Here is a 17,665-nt window from a genome sequence, read left to right as displayed (position 1 = left end):
CTGGTCACTCTGCCAACATGACAGTAGATTGCAGTCTGCTTGTCTCTGCATGAGTAAACCTGACCATTCTCGAGTTGTTGATAACTTTCCTCGCATACGTACTGCATCAGTTGTTTATTAAACATGTCCAAAAACACAGATAGACGTAAATCTTACTCTTCCGATGATAGCAGCGATGAAGAGCGCCACCGTGACCTGAAGGAGCGTGACGAGTTTTCCAAGCGACTGAAGCAACGCGATGAAAGCAATACGCGCAATGTAGCGGCATCGTCTGACAAGCGCGGTGCCGATGCCGCCAAACGTCTCCGGCTCGAAACGGCTGACCGGGAAAAGCTGCTGCCCGAGCTACGCAAACAGTCCCGCCGGCAGTACCTCGAAAAGCGCAAAGAGGACAAGGTAGCCGAGCTCGAGGCGGACATCCGGGACGATGAGTACTTGTTTCCCGAGGCCGAAATTACGGAGCGCGAACGGCGCGACCGGGAACACAAGAAGCGTCTGCTGCAAATCGCCAAAGATCATGAGAAGGCCCGAGAGTTGGAGCGCGTACAGCGCTACCGCATGCCGAAGGATGTTAAGAAGGGCGAGATGGAGGAGTACGTCGAGGTGGACGAGCGGGAACGTATGCCCCACTCGGAGCAGAAAAAGTGGGAAGCGGAACAGCTCGCGTCGGCCGTGTACGGGTTCGGCTCGAAGGATGCGAAGGAAAGGGCCGCCCAGCAGCAGGAGTACGAGCTGCTGCTCGACGAGCAGATCGACTTTGTGGAGGCACTGCAGATGGCCGGTACGAAGAAGAAGGACGACAAGCCGGAACTGACCGAGGCACAGCGGAAGAAGATGACCATAGAGGAAACGCAAAAGTCGCTACCAATTTACCCGTTCAAGGAGGATCTTATTGCCGCCATTCAAGCGCACAACATTCTTATTATAGAAGGTGAAACGGGCTCAGGAAAGACGACCCAGATCCCCCAGTATCTGTACGAGGCCGGATTTACGAACGAAGGGAAGAAGATTGGCTGTACGCAACCGCGGCGTGTTGCTGCCATGTCCGTGGCGGCACGCGTTGCCGAGGAGATGGCCGTGAAGCTCGGTAACGAGGTCGGGTACAGCATCCGTTTCGAGGACTGTACGTCGGAACGGACCGTTATCAAGTACATGACGGACGGTACGCTACATCGTGAGTTTCTGTCCGAGCCCGATCTGGCCTCCTATGCGGTGATGATAATCGATGAGGCGCACGAGCGCACGCTGCATACAGATATTCTGTTCGGTTTGGTGAAGGATATTGCTAGATTTAGGAAGGATTTAAAGCTGCTCATTTCTAGTGCCACTCTCGATGCCGAAAAGTTTTCGGACTTTTTCGATAAAGCTCCCATTTTTCGAATCCCTGGACGACGTTATCCGGTACGTGGTATTTTAACAGAAAAGGAGAAGCATTCTTTTCGAGGATCCTTCCTGAGTAGCTACTAATATTATTGCATTTCATTCGCAGGTGGACATATTTTACACGAAAGCACCCGAAGCGGATTACATCGATGCCTGCGTGGTTTCCGTGTTACAGATACACGCCACCCAACCGTTAGGTGATATCTTAGTCTTTCTAACCGGTAAGTTCATACTCGATCGCACCGAACATTATTACTTTATAGCGACTGAACATTGTTTTTTTCCTTTTTTTCTCTTCACAGGTCAGGAAGAAATTGAAGCCTGCCAAGAAATGCTGCAAGATCGTGTGAAACGTCTGGGATCGAAACTGAAGGAGCTGCTTATATTACCAATTTACGCAAATTTACCCTCCGATATGCAGGCGAAGATATTTGAACCGACGCCACCGAACGCACGCAAAGTGATTCTCGCTACTAACATTGCTGAAACGTCCCTAACAATCGACAATATCATCTATGTTATCGATCCAGGGTTTGCAAAGCAGAACAATTTTAATTCGCGCACCGGAATGGAAACCCTGCTTGTCGTTCCAATTTCGAAAGCGTCTGCCAATCAGCGGGCAGGCCGCGCCGGGCGTGTTGCCCCTGGCAAATGTTTCCGGCTGTACACGGCCTGGGCTTACAATAATGAGCTTGAAGATAATACCGTGCCGGAAATTCAGCGTATCAATTTGGGTAACGCAGTGCTGATGCTTAAGACGCTTGGAATTCATGATTTGTTGCACTTTGATTTTCTCGATCCTCCTCCGCATCAAACGTTAATCCTTGCGTTGGAACAGCTGTACGCGCTCGGTGCACTGAACCACCATGGCGAGCTGACGAAGCTGGGCCGTCGTATGGCCGAATTCCCCGTCGACCCAATGATGGCTAAAATGTTGCTGGCAAGCGAGAAGTACAAATGCTCGGAAGAGATTGTCTCGATCGCAGCCATGCTGTCGGTCAATGGTGCTATATTTTACCGCCCGAAAGATAAAATCATTCACGCTGATACGGCACGCAAGAACTTTAATCACAGGCACGGGGACCATCTGAGCCTTATGCAGGTGTACAATCAATGGGTCGAGTCCGACTACAGCACGCAATGGTGCTATGAAAATTTCATCCAATACCGTTCAATGAAGCGTGCGCGTGATGTGCGCGAACAGCTCGTGGGGCTTATGCAGCGGGTAGAAATTGAGATGGTGTCCGGAGAGTCTGACACGACGAACGTACGGAAAGCGATTACTGCTGGCTACTTTTATCACGTGGCGCGGCTTTCCAAGTCGGGAAATTATAAAACAGTCAAACACAATCAAGACGTTATGATTCATCCAAATTCGGCTCTTTTTGAAGATTTGCCACGCTGGCTGCTGTACCATGAGCTGGTGTTTACAACAAAAGAGTTTATGCGTTCCGTTATAGAAATTGAGAGCAAATGGTTGTTAGAGGTGGCACCGCATTACTACAAGCCGAAGGAGTTGGAAGATCCGACTAACAAGAAAATGCCCAAAACGGTTGGTCGGGCGGAGATGACTGCAAATTCGTGAGCATGTAGTGATGTTGCTGGATTGAACAATGCCGCGTTATGAATTTGTCAAATTTATGTATGCATACACAGGAAATGTGATAAATCAAAGCATCAGCTCAGTTAAGTTTTGACCAGGATCCACTGTAATGATGTGTGCTTCAGAATACACGACCGGCTCTGGTGCTGGTTCTGAACCAACGGCTCCGACCAACGGCTTGCATCCAGAAGGGTCCAAACTATTTAAATCTATCTTCTCGCGAGTATGGAATGTACAACCGTTGTGCAATGACCAAATTTACACCTCATTGATTGCTTTTTTCATTGATGGTATGCTCTACTTTTGGTATGAGGATATAACACTTTCTTTTTGCTTTGGAATCAATGGTAGAACTGAATTTTAAAATTTGAAGCACAATTACGGGAAATGAACTTTATGTGATGGGAATTGGACTCTTAGCACACTTTTTACACACGTCAACAACTGGATCTAACTATACAAAATAGGACGGTTTGCGTTCGTTGGTAGCCATTTTATCTTTTAAATTGTTTAAATGTTACCGTAATTTTGAAGGAAAATTTCAAGTTTATTAAATTGAATTTATGTGTCCGGGCACAAAAAAAGAAGAAAAATCGCGCTATTGGTTGGACATTTGTAGAATATGACATCTATCCTATTATGTGAGTACAGCAACAAGTAACAGCAACAGATAAAACCAAGCTCACTAGCGGCTTAAGCAGATTTAGATCGAAAACAGTTGTTATGTCAAATAAGCATAATATGGGAAAGAAGAAAAAATCACCGCTCGACAATCATTATGCCATTTATCATCACATATTACCTTGTAACTATCCCACTATCATCCCATCCAATATTATTCATTGGAGAAGTAACAGTAGCACTTTAAGCTAATGTTGTTCTTTCGTCTGTGATATAGTGAATATTAATATAAATGAAGAATTTCTTAATTCAGAAGTAATTATATGCTTACGGACACGATGCCGGGAAGGAGTACCGGAGATCATCTTCCCGCTCAAAAGCAAATTTTCATCTTGATATCTCCACAGTTGTGAATTCAATCTCATTCAACCTTTCTGCTGGAAGCGTTACGGACCTCTACTCATGTGTATCTGACTCTGCCTCTGTCTGGATTACGACCTGGGCCTCGAAAGTAATCTGGGTGAGTTCAGTATTGATGTCTCTTTAGTTTCGTGAATGCAAGGTAGTCGCGTCTGGAATAACCTGGGACACATCCAACGGAAGAAGTATAAATCTGTATCCTTGTCTGCAGCATCATTATCCTGCTGCACAAACGATAAGCATTCAACTACTTCCCTTTTTTTTGCTTCAGCATTGGAAGAAAGCATCCTGAGAGTGCCATTATACTAGAGATTTATAATTTCTTATCACTTTTCTTTAGGCCTAGCACTTTGTTACTTGCTTTTACCCACTTAAATTAGATAAATGTAGTATAAAAAAACATAAAAATTGTAATTGTATGAAATCATGAAAATGAATGAAATATAAATAACGTCATTATAAATAATTAAATAAATATGTAATTTAAATCCTCTTACTTTAAAGTAAAAGTCGATGAAGTAGTGTATACTTCTGGTGTAAACATAAATAACCCGTTCGGCACGTGCAAGTTTTCTGGGCTCGTTCCAAACTCCAAACACCAACATTACCCACATACAATGACCGCCAGTAGAATAGCGAGCAATCAGTGTAGCCATATTCCGCCCCCCCCCCCCCCCCCAAAATCCTCGTCACTCAACTGTATTTCCTCGCCCCACACCGTGGGCCAACTAACATGCTGGTCTAATCCACTCAACGTCCAAAACTACTCACCCCGTTTCGAGAGGATAACGATGGCGGTGGTGATGATTCAACTCGTATTCATCAATCTTTATCACTGTTACGTCTTCGCCCGTCGGCCACACAACGGTCCTGTTTCAACGACCGACCTACCCGGTTGCGATAAAAATCCCATTCAATGTTAAAAGCGTACACCGAGAACGCATCAGTAAAACCCCACACCCCAACCGCGCTCAAATCTTACCATTCTTAGCACACGCATTCAACAAGTGGGAAGTCCGCAAGGATGCGGATGGAGTCCTCCGGGCCCACGCTTCGCTACCGTCGGCTTGCTGTCGCTCTTCAAAAGAAAAGAAGATGAGTAAACACAATTTTCTCTCCCTAGAGTGGAAACGAGTTTCCGGCGAAACGGGACAGCCCTTTGGATTCGACCGTTTTTGCTCTTGAATCTCGGTGCTTTGGTTGCATTTGAAATCGTAGCACTCTGACAATTTCTTGGAGGAATCACGGGTGCTTGCCACTAAGAGATCCTAGTATGTTTCTCTACTCGTTGCCTTTGTAGACATTCATACACCATCAAGGCACTTTCTGATTTTCCCTTTTTCCGGACCTGGTTCTACTCTTGCTTTTGCCGCCCAGACCGCCCACCGTGCGTGGGGTGGGTGTCTGTTACAGGGACTTTTGCAACCCTCATTTCCGTTTGTTCTGAATCGTTCGGCAGCATGCGCAGGCAGTGTATGCGGGACGGAATGATGGCATTGACAATTGGCTAAATTAAGCATTTTGATAGCGCCATTCTTTTCTACTCACGACTTTAGCGGCACGTTTACTTCCGACGACGCTTTAATGCAGCACGTGAACAATTTTTGGATCGATACGTCACGTTTTGGCGCAGATCACGAACACCTGAACTTTGCACCGAAAGGAAGGAATGGAAGGCGTTTAACTTTCGTATCCTCGAACATGAACTCTTAACCTAGAGGGCAGGTGCATAACCTTGCGCTCCGTTTTCAGCTCTTGCTGATTGACAAGACACCACCGCACCTCTCGTTCCATCGTAGCAGGCCCACTTCTTAGTCCGATTTGCATTGAAAACTATCGATAGATCTTTAATAACGCACAAAGTAGCCACCGCTCTCGGGTAGGATTAAAGCATTCAAGTGGAGTTAAACTCGTTGACACTCTTGCGTAGTGGTACGAATCCAGTGGAACTATCTGGAAACTGAAATCCGAATGGAAGCGGTATCACACCATGAGGCGTACATACGCTGCTCGTGGACTTTCCGGTTTGTTTGCCTGGCGCTCCCGTTAATCATCCATCTGCAGGCAACGAGCCCGCTAGACTACGTGCACGGGAAGGCAAGTTCCGTTGCCATGGAGCCCGATGTTGCTTCCGCCATATTCGTCATCAGCGCCAGCCTAGCGATAAACCGCGTCCTCGCAAAGGCCATACCTTTCTACACGGGCGAACAGCAGCGGGGCGAGGAAGAAGATGCGGAACGGACGAGAAAGCCAACATTAAAGGTTGAAACCATGATGATTTGTCTGATAATGGTAAGGATGCATTTGCCGTTGGGTGGTGGCTGTATCCGCTTTAAGTGATGCGGTCCCCAGTGAGTTGTGGAGCAATCTGGCGATAGAATCGTAATGCTCAATAATCTTTTCATCTTGAACATCATTTCTCCTCACCCTATCGGGGGACGTTTCGTTGGCAGGTGCTTGGTAATATAGTGTTTTGTGACTTTGCACTGCGCTTAGTGTGGATCCCGGTACAGTACCTGTTGTGGTGGATCTGCAAGCACAAACTTTTGGTAAGTTTCACTTTTCAAGAATTAATTTACTTACATATCTACAAAGTTCCGGTGCCAAATGCCGCTTAACGAGGCCGCATTAGATCGAAAGAAATGTAGCCCATTTCTTGCCGAAGTAGAGTAATTAAGATCCACTTTGCACCATCATTGACACCAGTCTCGCTTTACTTCCCTTTCTGACGCCAATGCTCGTAGTAGGCTAGTCAATATGTTCATTAACTTCATTTACGCTTTTACACGAAGACGGTAGACGTGCAACGGTGACAGGAATATATTTTTTGTAAGTTTTCGAAAATTGTTCTACTCATTTATATTTACCTGTTTCGTAATGTTCCTGTTTTTTCAGACACTGGTGGTGAAGACAGTTTTATTTTTTGTTAAAGATTTTACAGCCTTTCGCCCGTACTATTTGAAGGCGTTGGCTAATTCGAGCTCTAGAAGAGGATTCCAGTTTTTACGCCTTGTGACGGCGCTGAAAATCCTTCACTCGGTTGTGGCACGGCTAGAAGAATATCCGAAGCAGATCGCACTCCGCGACAGGTATGTGGGACCAAATGTATTCAAACAACCATAAGTTTCCATTCAATGTCTACCATTCAATATTTCACCTTTTATAGAAGTTATCCTCCAGCCCCATCAGTCGTTGCCGAACCGGAAGGCACGGAGCAGGCAAATGTTTCTGAAAAAGTAACTAGCAAACCACCCCCGACGTCCTAAATGACTTCCCTGAAGTCGCTCATTCTTGCGCTGGCGGTTCATTTGGGGTACAAAATTCCAGTGTTCGTATGGTGCAAGCCGCCGTGGACGTGCAAGTCGACCTACTGCCGAGTGCGGAGACTTTTAATCGTATCTTCGAGCATCATATGGCTTTCGAAGCTGACGATCTTTTCGGCCAAATATCGGCGTCAACTTCCGTCGTACGTCCAGGTTGTAGTCGAAACCTTGCTAAACTTGGCCATTATAGAAGGCGCTCAAGTGCTGGTCTGGTGCGCTCTGGAGCATCACATCTCGAAAGCTATATCGGCCCTGCAAACTGCCAACATCTATCAGGATGCGGGTGGAGACATCCTGATGGAGGTGCTGCTCACCGTCCTAGCTTTCGCGACCGCGTTCTTTAGCACCACCGGGACGGGTTATTGGACGCAAACGGTGCGCTGGACGGGTCGGAAGTGGAGTGCTTTCATGTCGACAATGTTTGGCCCCAAACCGGATCTCACGGGGCACTTCGACAACTCGTTAGCGCTAGGGATGGCACAGGAGCTTATACTAGCTCAAAATGAAGAAGGATCTGTTCTGCCGAAAAGAAGTAGAAATCGAAGGACTAGATCTGTGTCGCGATTACGTCCAAGACGCACCATTCGTACGAGATCAATGTCGAGAGTGGGCAGATAAGGGATTGAATGATGCTTTTGTTTCTAAATAAATAAACCGTTTCAGTTTGTTTCAGCCTAGTATGTATTATAATCGAACTTATCCCAAAACTAATGGTGTTTAATGGTCCATCGTTATCATATTCTACCCACACTGAATCTCTACCGTGCTAAATCGCCAAACCCCGTCTACCACTGCAACCAGGCGTACCCATTCTCCGTCCAATCTCTTAAATCACGTGACGATAAAACCTTTCCAAGCCGCTTACCGGCCAGCAGTGCATGTATGCTTATGCTGTGCCTTTACGAGCACACTTGACTCCGATTTTCCGACTGCGACGACGTCGGGGTCGAAATCCTACCTCATTTCCACCTCATTCATATGTATGGGGCGCCCCCGTCATGTTAACCCGCATCACGACGAGTGGAAAGTGTTTCGGTACCTGCCGTCAGTCGGCCATTGTGTTTCACTACCCACCTCTACCCTCCCCGTCCACTCCGAAAAGCTTAAGCATTTATGCTGAACTTGTTGAAATTGAACGAACGAATGAAGGACGAAGTCGTCGTTTCGGTTCTGCTCATGGCACTCCGTCGTAGTATGTGTATTCTGCTGCTGTTGGAAGCTCTCGTGCCCTCGGTCTAGAACCACCATTGCCCGTCTGTCTAGCGTTGCTGCGAGTCAGTGGGGAGCACGCGCTAACTTTGTATTTGAGCCCTTTTCAGCACTCTGTAAATAGATAAATCATTCCATTTGTACTTCATTGTTTTTTAACCACGTTGGTGGAATTAGAATCGCCCAAATCACTTATGAGCTGGCAATCTGAGGATTAGTGCATTTCAAGGATGTAGGAGTGGACTTGTCTGGGGAGACCTAATGAACGACGTGTTGGTTTCTTGACTGGACTTGTCTGTTTGTAAACAGAACATTAGTTATTGAAATGTGAGACCGCTCCCGTAGTACAGTCGTCGTCTCGAATGACTTTAATAAGATGTCCCTCATGAGTTCAAGCCCCTGTATAGACCGTGAGACCTGGCTGGCGGGTACTCAATAAGTTACTGATAGTCGTCTAGCCCATTAGTAGTGGTACAGGCGCTAGGCCTTGATCAAGAAGACGAACAGGTTATCCAGAATTAGCTCTCTTATCAAACACAATCTGTGTTCATACAAGGTAGACATTCTTAGAAAATCCATGTCGTAATGCAAATATGTTAGTTTATTTTGTCATCTACCTTCCAACGTGTGCAAATATTATGAAAAATATGTTCTAATGATGCCACCCCAACGTCTTACTTGCCTCAGCAGGTTGCTCATCCCTGCCCACTAATCGAATCGAAAATATAGAGAATGTGTTAAAAACAATAATTCTATTTTCCATTAACTATTGACCCATTCCAACAAATGCATTTCCCATGCCATGGCTCCGTCTGCGCTACACCCATTAACGCGATGCAACGGAATTAGCATGCACATTTTCCCTCGCCCTCCCCACCCCTCGCGCGGGTAGTGCAACAGGTTCTATTGCCATTAACGCCGGTCCCGAACTGGCTGTGTCTCGATCCCTGTCCCTCGTGCGCTCTCGCGTTTGGCGCGCACGAACATGTCGGTCGGTCGTCGGTTTGCGTGAGAAGAGCACGCGCGGCCAAAGCCAAAGTAACGCTCTCCGCGGCTCCGGTGGCTTCGGCGTAGATCGGCTTGCATTGCCGGTAGTGGGAGGGTGCTTTAAAAGCTCGTCACGGTCACTGTGCAGCTTCATTCATCAGCCACATTCGGTCGACACGGTACGTGCGTGTAGTCGTCCACCACACGATTCCTTTGACCACCGACCAGCATTCAAGTGTGTGTGGTGCTCTGTGTGATTGTGCCGCGCGGGTTCAAGTTGAAGTGTTTTCCCGCATTTTCCGACGGTTGCTGACAAAGGCATACTTATCCGGTTCCGGTACGTTGTGTGTGTGTGTGTGTGTGGATGTGAGTGTGCTTTGAACGTGTCGGGGACAGAGTTCCCCCCAAGCAAGCAGAAAAGCACCATTATCCTTCCATTAGCGCCGACCCGGCGCTGGGAAGGAGAAAAGTGATTCCTTTTTCACGCTCCAATAAATCATTCGTTCGTTCGTCCGTTTCATTTCCAGCGGAAAAAAAACAAGTGTCGCCGTGATTTATTCTACCCATCGGGCTACCCAAGTTCCTATTCGAGCGAGATCTCATCTTAGTGGTACGGAAGTGTTACACACATAGAAGCTGTAAGTATCTCCGGGAACTACTACTTAGAGCTTTTGAGGTGGAAGGTGATGGGTTGAGAAGTACAGCAACAGGTGTTGGTAGCACAAACTAGAAGATCAGATTCAACCGAGGTCAACCAGTCACCAGGAACTTGCGTACCTCTGTGTGTGGGGAGCAGGTGGACACAAATCTTCGGCAGTAACTGTAGCGCATAAACTGGTTCTCCGGATTCCCGGCCGTTCTTTTCTTGGTTCGCGTGACAGTGGAAGCCTTCCTCGCGGTTGGAGGCCACAGCGCGCGTTGGATCACGATTGCAATGCGCTCGCTTTCACACGAGTTTAAACCCGCGCGACCTTAGAATGTGGTTGGGAATGTAAAAGAGACACAACTTTTGCGTTTGATTGGGATCTCGTTCTTGACCAAGACTGCTGCAACAGTTCCTTCCCCACCCCCTCCTTATTGGTTTTGCCAATTTTGTTTTGTGATCGTATAATTCACCTCCAAGGTTGACCTCCACAGCAAAGCGTCGAGTAGTGCCGTGCTGTGCCGTGTATGTGCAGATCCCGAGGACTTGGCGAAGGTCCACCGGAACTGAAAGTGGTGCTGCGGCTGGTGGACTAGTGAGCTACATAATCATGGACATTTTGTGTCTGGTTGTTGTGTTTCGATGTGTCTGTGCCTGTGTGTATGCCTGAACTGGACAGAAGAATACGACTCCTTTCCAAGACTCCGTTCTGTGCTCGGAAGAAACATGGAACAACGGAAAGCAACTAATAATGTGCTCGGTGGGGTGTCACCCGCTGCAAGGACTTTGGGGGAGTGGGGGGTAGGGGGGGTATTAATGTTGCGTTTTTTACCTCATCATCTGTATTGCCCCCAATGGAGCGGTAGAATGCAAGTGAATGGTACGAAATCACTTCCTAACCAAAGCGAACGGTGCACATTGTGTAAAGATGTGATTAGAGGTAGTGGTGAAAGTGAAATTAATTTGATTTTTTTGTCAGGAAATTTATTTATTTATAATTTATTTCATGCATCAATTTCAAGGAAATTACATACTAAAATAGATGAAAAAAAATTTCAGTTCATTTCACTTTTTTGTACATTTTTTGATATTTTCCAATGATATTTTCACAGTTTTTTATGTTTCATTTTCATAGAATTTGAACAATTAGCTGAGATAATCACTATACAAAATGCTATCTTTGAGGTAAAATTTAATTGCCTATCAATTGATATATGCAGCTCAGTGTCAGTATAGTTTAACACAAATAAATATAATCAGAAATTCAAAGTTTACTTTTATCGTAAAGCCACCTTTACTTCCACCGTAACATAAAATTGATTTTGATTGATTTATCATTGGAATCATTAAGGGGAGGGAGGGGGATGTCCACTATAAGTCACCTCACGGCATCATGCAATCTCATCTAATACACCCTCTAAACAGCAACTACATTGCGTAGCATTATCTCTGGCGCAAAACACAAACGCACTTCCTTGTAACGATAGATAGAGTTTTCAATGCAATCTTCCTGCAAGCTCATGCCGTGTGCTGATAAGCAATCAATATTGCTCTATACCGTCCAATCCGTCAGTGGAAGCCGGGCCCCATTTATTGATTGCCAATTTGAGACTTTGACTTAGATTCAACCGTTAAAGCAGCAGCTGCCGACAGGAAAGGTAGCACAGCAAGCGAATGATTTAACTCAATTAGTTTCCCATAATATCCCATTTGCACTTTGGCACACACAGAGAGAAGTCGTGGGAAGAGGAAGGATGCCATAATAACGGAAACTGCAAACTCAATTAAATCACGACCGATCGGTGAACACGGTGTCCTTTATAAAGTGTTGAGAACCGAAAACAGGCGTGTGTGTGTGTGAGAACGCTTTTGAGTTCACATGTAATAGGTTAATATTGAGCCTCTCTCTACTACTATCACTGTTGCTGAGTGTCCCCATGATAGAGAGTGCAGTACAGCATCCCAGACAGTTGTGCCGCGTCCATCGTAGAAGAGAAAAGTGTCCGCGCCTTTTTGTGTGTTTGTCAGCGATTGTCATAAGCCATAGCGTCGTTTGGAAGCTTCTGAATATATTTTACTTTTACCATTTGTTAACTAATTTTATCAAGATGCCAGTGCCGTGTGAAACGAGAGTAATTACATTCTATCGTATTACTGTTATTCTACTTCCTACACTTTCTGTATTATACACTAACAAACGAAACTAACAAAACTTTAACATGCTTCATTTCCCCCCTGCAAACTAACAGTGGATAAAATGGCCAACAACAGTATTAACCCATTTAACATCCCACCAGTCGTAAGTAATCACTAACACGCTTGCTAATACAAGTTTACAAAAAACCAACTACTTATTTACTTACCCCACCTTGATCGTACTCATCGCCTTTTCTGCTTTTATCGCCCTTTCCAGACCGAAATGCAGGCGCCAGAGTTCAAGGACTTTGCGAAGGAGATGGTCGATTACATCTCCAACTATCTCGAGAACATCCGCGACAGGTAGGTGTGATGGTGGTGGTAACTGATCGTCACCAACATTTCTAACAACATCTACTAGATGTGTGAGTGTGTCTCTCTTGATCGCGTCACGATCATATCATTGTTAATGTGTGCGTGCTCTGTGTGTGAATTCCCCTTGGCTCGGGCGCGGGTTACTAATGTCTGGAAATTCAGCGACCCTGTCGGAGGGGAAATACCACGCCGGGCCGGAATGGATTCCCCAAAACCCCCGAAACCGGTTAACCGCGGTTGGCGCTAGCATTTCCCTGACCTATCGTATACTTTCTGCCACTGCCACAGAACAGTCAAGCCACGTGCATTTGTGTCGATATGGGAAAGCAATGCTTTGTTTTAAAGCATTGATATTGGCAATTTAATTCAAGTTCGAAAGGAGAATTGAAACCAATCGACTGTGACGGCGCTGCCCCAAGTTCACTGAAACAATCACCGATCAAGGTTTGTGATTCTTTCCAATAGTCCTTCACAGCTTTCGTAGGTGGATATGTGTGTCTCTTGGTGGGATATGAACCGGCACTAAATAATGCCAGTTCCGTTCGATCGTTACACCGCTGGAGTTTGGTCCCTTTGGTGGGCAGGTTCGCGTTCAGGTTTAAGCTGATTTGCTGGCAATAAACAGTCATAATTGCTCACCTTGCTGCGCGCAGTAACAAACCAACCAAAATGTGTGTCCTCACATCCGCCAGATTAGTGTGGCGCACGGCATCGTGTAGATTCACGGTCACGGGTTTGTGCTTTCCATGCAGCGCGGTGTCGGTGACACCTGTGCCAACAGCAAGGTTAGCAAGCGATCCGCCCAGTCTCGGTAAGCAATTTGGGGGAAGTGGTAGCCAGAGCCAGAGAGATTGTAAACTTTTTTTTTTGGGTTTGTTTTGCTTCTAATTTGTCGCGGTTATTTGCTAGCGAAAGTTGAAAAACCAAATGGCCCCGGGTTTTAGTCATCCATGTCTGTAGAACCGGCTGCGCCTTGCAGCAGGAGAGAGGGAAGGGTTGGCAGCTTTAAGCATTCCCGCGCTTGCGTAACATTGATTAACGATGGATCACTGCTCAAGGACAACCGAAAGCTCGAATGACCGGTTGTGTTGGCATGCCGTATCTCTGCCAGGGCTTAGAAGTAGTCTCGCGATGTCGTAAACGGGTTCGAGAACGGTGTAGGAAGGTCCGAGACCTGTGTCTGTTATTCTGTCGGTGTAGGAAGGTCCGAGACCTGTGTCTATTTTTTTTTTGTTATTAGCAAAAGTATAAAATCTCATTAGAATTTCTGCGCAGCAGAACGCAACACACGATGAGTTGTATAAAATTAGTTTTTTTTGTTGTCGTCTGCTGCCATCTCATTCATTAGGAGGAGGTTAAATATCAATCAAACGTCAGCAAATGTAATGTAAAAGCACACCCAAGTGCTCATGTTCAGTAGGTACAATTTATGCTGAAATGAACATGCCTCATACATTTCTGTGAGCGCGATCGTCACGATCTTGATCAAGGATTACCATAACATACCAGACACGGTATGTACACAGCACACACACACACAGCGGAAGTCAGACATCTATCCAACCTCATTGGGTGTCTGAACAGTGGATCAGTTGCTATAGCAACGACAAATAAACATAAAAAACCTGTACACAGCTTAAACAATCACGCACACGTGTTAAATGATTAATGCAAACCACCGTAAGCGAATGCGGTTTTTGCTTAGAAACAAGTAGTCCCCCTCCCCTTTCATAACCATAACCTCGGACACTGAAACTCCAACACAGAGTGCCGTAGACTAGTAGTTTCCCTATTTTGAGAGCAATAAGACAGTCAAGTTCAGCTACGGTCCGTTCACTTTCGGTGCTGATCTAATACGAAACTTTAAAAACTCTACTTCCAAAAAATCGAAAAATGGACGAGAGAGAGAGAGAGAGACAGAGGGGTGAAGGGACGACTAACGAAAGTCGTGTGCTCAAAATCAAGATGAAGGTCTTGCGCGAAAATATACGTGTAACATAAAACATGTCCTCATCACCTCTTCTTTCTTCCCCTCTCACACCCCGTCAATCGCCCGCGACTGGGCCATTAAAAAGGTGTAGAATTGCGCAACAAAAGCCCACGGACAATAGTGGTGGTAGTGGTGGTGGTAGTGGCGGTGAGATTCTTGCAGCGAGGCTCGTCCAACCATGCCATTGCCATCAGCAGCAGCTGCAGCAGCAATAGCCGTCATCAATCAGTGGCCGAGAGCGTGGCGTTTCATTGCTTGTGTGCCATTCCATTTCCATTGGGAGGGGGTTGTTTCGTTTTTTTTTTCTTTTTTTTTGCCGGTATACACCTACACACGCGATCGTACAGAAGGTGCGAGCTTTTGCAACATTCCTTTGCCCCGTTGATGTTGATGGGCACAGTTTGAACATGACCTGAATTTGGGGCACCTTCGAGCTGATTTTAGATGCACAGAAGGTTGCAGCATGACCCTCGCCAACACTTAAGAACGCATTTTCGTTGTCCCGCTTTGTCCACAGGCGTGTTCTGCCGACCGTTCAGCCCGGCTACTTGCGGCCACTGATTCCGGACGAAGCGCCGCAGCAGCCGGAAAAGTGGGAAGAGGTGATGGCCGACGTTGAGCGCGTGATCATGCCCGGTGTGACGCACTGGCACAGCCCCAAGTTCCACGCCTACTTCCCGACGGCCAACTCCTACCCGGCGATCGTGGCCGACATGCTGAGCGGTGCGATCGCTTGCATCGGTTTTACTTGGGTAAGTAAGCTTGAGTAGTAGTTTAGTAAGAAATGAGCTTGCTAACAGCTTTCCCTGTTGGACCTCTGTTGCTTCCAGATTGCCAGTCCTGCCTGTACCGAGCTGGAGGTGGTTATGCTTGACTGGCTGGGCAAGATGCTGGACCTGCCGAAGGAGTTCCTGGCCTGCTCCGGTGGGCAGGGTGGCGGTGTCATTCAGGGCACGGCCAGCGAGGCAACGCTGGTCGCGTTGCTCGGCGCTAAGGCGAAGGCGATGAAGCGCGTCAAGGAGGAGCATCCCGACTGGGACGATAATACGATCGTGTCGAAGCTGGTCGGATACACATCCAGTGAGTGTTGCCCTCTCATGCTCCTGATTTACTCCTGAACCTTCTTAACCATCCGTTTTCGTCCTCCCTCTCTCACCGCTAGATCAATCCCACTCCTCGGTGGAGCGTGCCGGACTGCTCGGCGGTGTGAAGCTGCGCGGCCTGAAGGCGGACGAAAATCTGAAGCTGCGCGGTGAAACGCTCGAACAAGCGATCAAGGAAGATCTGGACGCAGGGCTGATTCCGTTCTACGTGGTGGCGACGCTCGGCACCACCAACACGTGCGCGTTCGACCGGCTGGACGAGATTGGACCCGTCGCCAACCAGTACAACGTGTGGGTGCACGTCGATGCGGCGTACGCCGGGTCGGCCTTCATCTGTCCCGAGTACCGGTACCTGATGAAGGGCATCGAGACGGCCGACTCGTTCAACTTCAACCCGCACAAGTGGATGCTGGTCAACTTCGACTGCAGCGCCATGTGGCTGAAGGAACCGTACTGGATCGTGAACGCGTTCAACGTCGATCCGCTCTACCTGAAGCACGATATGCAGGGCTCGGCACCGGACTACCGCCACTGGCAGATCCCGCTCGGTCGCCGGTTCCGTGCGCTGAAGCTGTGGTTCGTGCTGCGCCTGTACGGGGTGGACAATCTGCAGGCCCACATTCGGCGCCACTGCGGGTTCGCCAAGCAGTTCGAGGCGCTGTGCCGGGCGGACGACCGGTTCGAGATATTCGGCGAGGTGGCGATGGGCCTGGCCTGCTTCCGGCTGAAGGGCACGAACGAGCTGAGCGAGGCGCTGCTGAAGCGCATCAACGGGCGCGGCAACATCCATCTCGTCCCGTCCAAGGTGAACGATGTGTACTTCCTGCGCATGGCGGTGTGCTCGCGCTTCACAGAGCCGGCCGATATTGACTACTCGTGGAAGGAGGTGGCCGCGGCCGCCGACGAGCTGCTGGCCGAGCAGAAGAAGTAGATTGTGCATCATCGCACTGTCGCTCACGCCCTCCTCATCCTCATGCAAACAATCTACATCGTTAAGTTTTGTGTTTTTTTGTTGTTGTGTACCGTCAAGTGAACGTTTAATTTATTATTACATGTGCAAGTCAACGAAAAACACGTTCACTGTGCGCGCGTAGCCGTTCGGCGCGCGCTCAGCAAGTATTACAGGGACCAGGGGGAATTTGGTACTGCGGGGAAGCTGGTGTACCCGTGTACCCAACTTAGGGACACATTCGCGTGGCAATCATGTTGCAATACCGGCAAACCAGGCAATAATGAGTAACGATAACACAATAACGCGTTATGCGCGATGAACCGTTTTAGCCAGATGTTCGTATATGCTTATTGGGCTCGTTGTTGTATCGATGTTCGATGTTTATATAGTGAACCTGTTGGGCTGATAATAAAATCTAAGGCATACCACTTCAAAGCCGTTTTGTTTTTCTTCTTGAAATGGTGTTTTATTCATTTTTGTAGTGAATTTTAGCCTCTACAGAGGACGTACTGATTTACATACCTACTAGCTGTGTCTGCGTGAAGTTTCGTTAAATTGCAACGAACCTGAACAGTTACAGCATCATCTAATTTGTATCTATTGGCGGTTCTAAATCGATTTTTCAAATTGCACAATATCCCAAAACATGTTTAAAATTGGAACGGTTCTCTAACGGTTTGTTTAAATCTTTATGCCGTCTGCCGTTTGATGCAGGTGGTGAAATGCGCCGATTCGTGGTGAATTAACAGGGAGTGGTGAAATTGAAACTGTTGGCAAGCTTTCGAAAGCTTTAACTCAATGCTAAGCTTGTTTTCATGCATGTAAAGAGCTTTCGAGGTTTTCAAATTAACCGTTGTAGCAATTACCAAATTTACATCTTTTTACGACCAGCCTACCCGCGGCTATCCTATGTGCATTTT

At 47.1% G+C, this 17,665-nt stretch overlaps 3 protein-coding genes across 5 annotated transcripts; all 3 read left to right on the top strand.

Annotated features, from left to right (window-relative positions):
- Positions 1-18: 18 nt before the first annotated feature.
- LOC1280046 (pre-mRNA-splicing factor ATP-dependent RNA helicase DHX16) lies at positions 19-3,926 on the top strand. The gene is made up of 3 exons (XM_319843.5): positions 19-1,401; positions 1,490-1,604; positions 1,686-3,926. The coding sequence occupies exons 1-3, from the start codon at positions 124-126 to the stop codon at positions 2,966-2,968; spliced, it is 2,676 nt and encodes an 891-aa protein (XP_319843.5). The 5' UTR covers positions 19-123; the 3' UTR covers positions 2,969-3,926.
- Positions 3,927-4,713: 787 nt separating this feature from the next.
- Positions 4,714-9,883, top strand: LOC3291900 (uncharacterized). Its single transcript, XM_061662887.1, has 4 exons — positions 4,714-6,319; positions 6,481-6,576; positions 6,923-7,116; positions 7,194-9,883. The coding sequence occupies exons 1-4, from the start codon at positions 5,999-6,001 to the stop codon at positions 7,291-7,293; spliced, it is 711 nt and encodes a 236-aa protein (XP_061518871.1). The 5' UTR covers positions 4,714-5,998; the 3' UTR covers positions 7,294-9,883.
- LOC1280045 (aromatic-L-amino-acid decarboxylase) lies at positions 9,710-17,180 on the top strand. Of its 3 annotated transcripts, XM_061662875.1 has the most exons (7): positions 9,710-9,883; positions 10,074-10,184; positions 12,439-12,488; positions 12,603-12,688; positions 15,208-15,442; positions 15,521-15,770; positions 15,853-17,180. In XM_061662875.1, the coding sequence occupies exons 3-7, from the start codon at positions 12,447-12,449 to the stop codon at positions 16,722-16,724; spliced, it is 1,485 nt and encodes a 494-aa protein (XP_061518859.1). In that variant the 5' UTR covers positions 9,710-9,883; positions 10,074-10,184; positions 12,439-12,446; the 3' UTR covers positions 16,725-17,180. The 3 variants fall into 3 exon arrangements, with proteins under 3 accessions (XP_061518859.1, XP_061518860.1, XP_319840.3); XM_061662876.1 differs by lacking the exons at positions 9,710-9,883; positions 12,439-12,488; XM_319840.5 differs by lacking the exons at positions 9,710-9,883; positions 10,074-10,184; positions 12,439-12,488 and adding an exon at positions 12,082-12,321.
- The last annotated feature ends 485 nt before the right edge of the window (positions 17,181-17,665 follow it).

Source organism: Anopheles gambiae, chromosome 3 (assembly GCF_943734735.2).
Source record: "Anopheles gambiae chromosome 3, idAnoGambNW_F1_1, whole genome shotgun sequence".
Lineage (NCBI taxonomy): Eukaryota > Metazoa > Arthropoda > Insecta > Diptera > Culicidae > Anopheles > Anopheles gambiae.
Note: the sequence above shows the minus strand (reverse complement) of the source record. Positions and strands in the feature narration are given on the sequence as shown.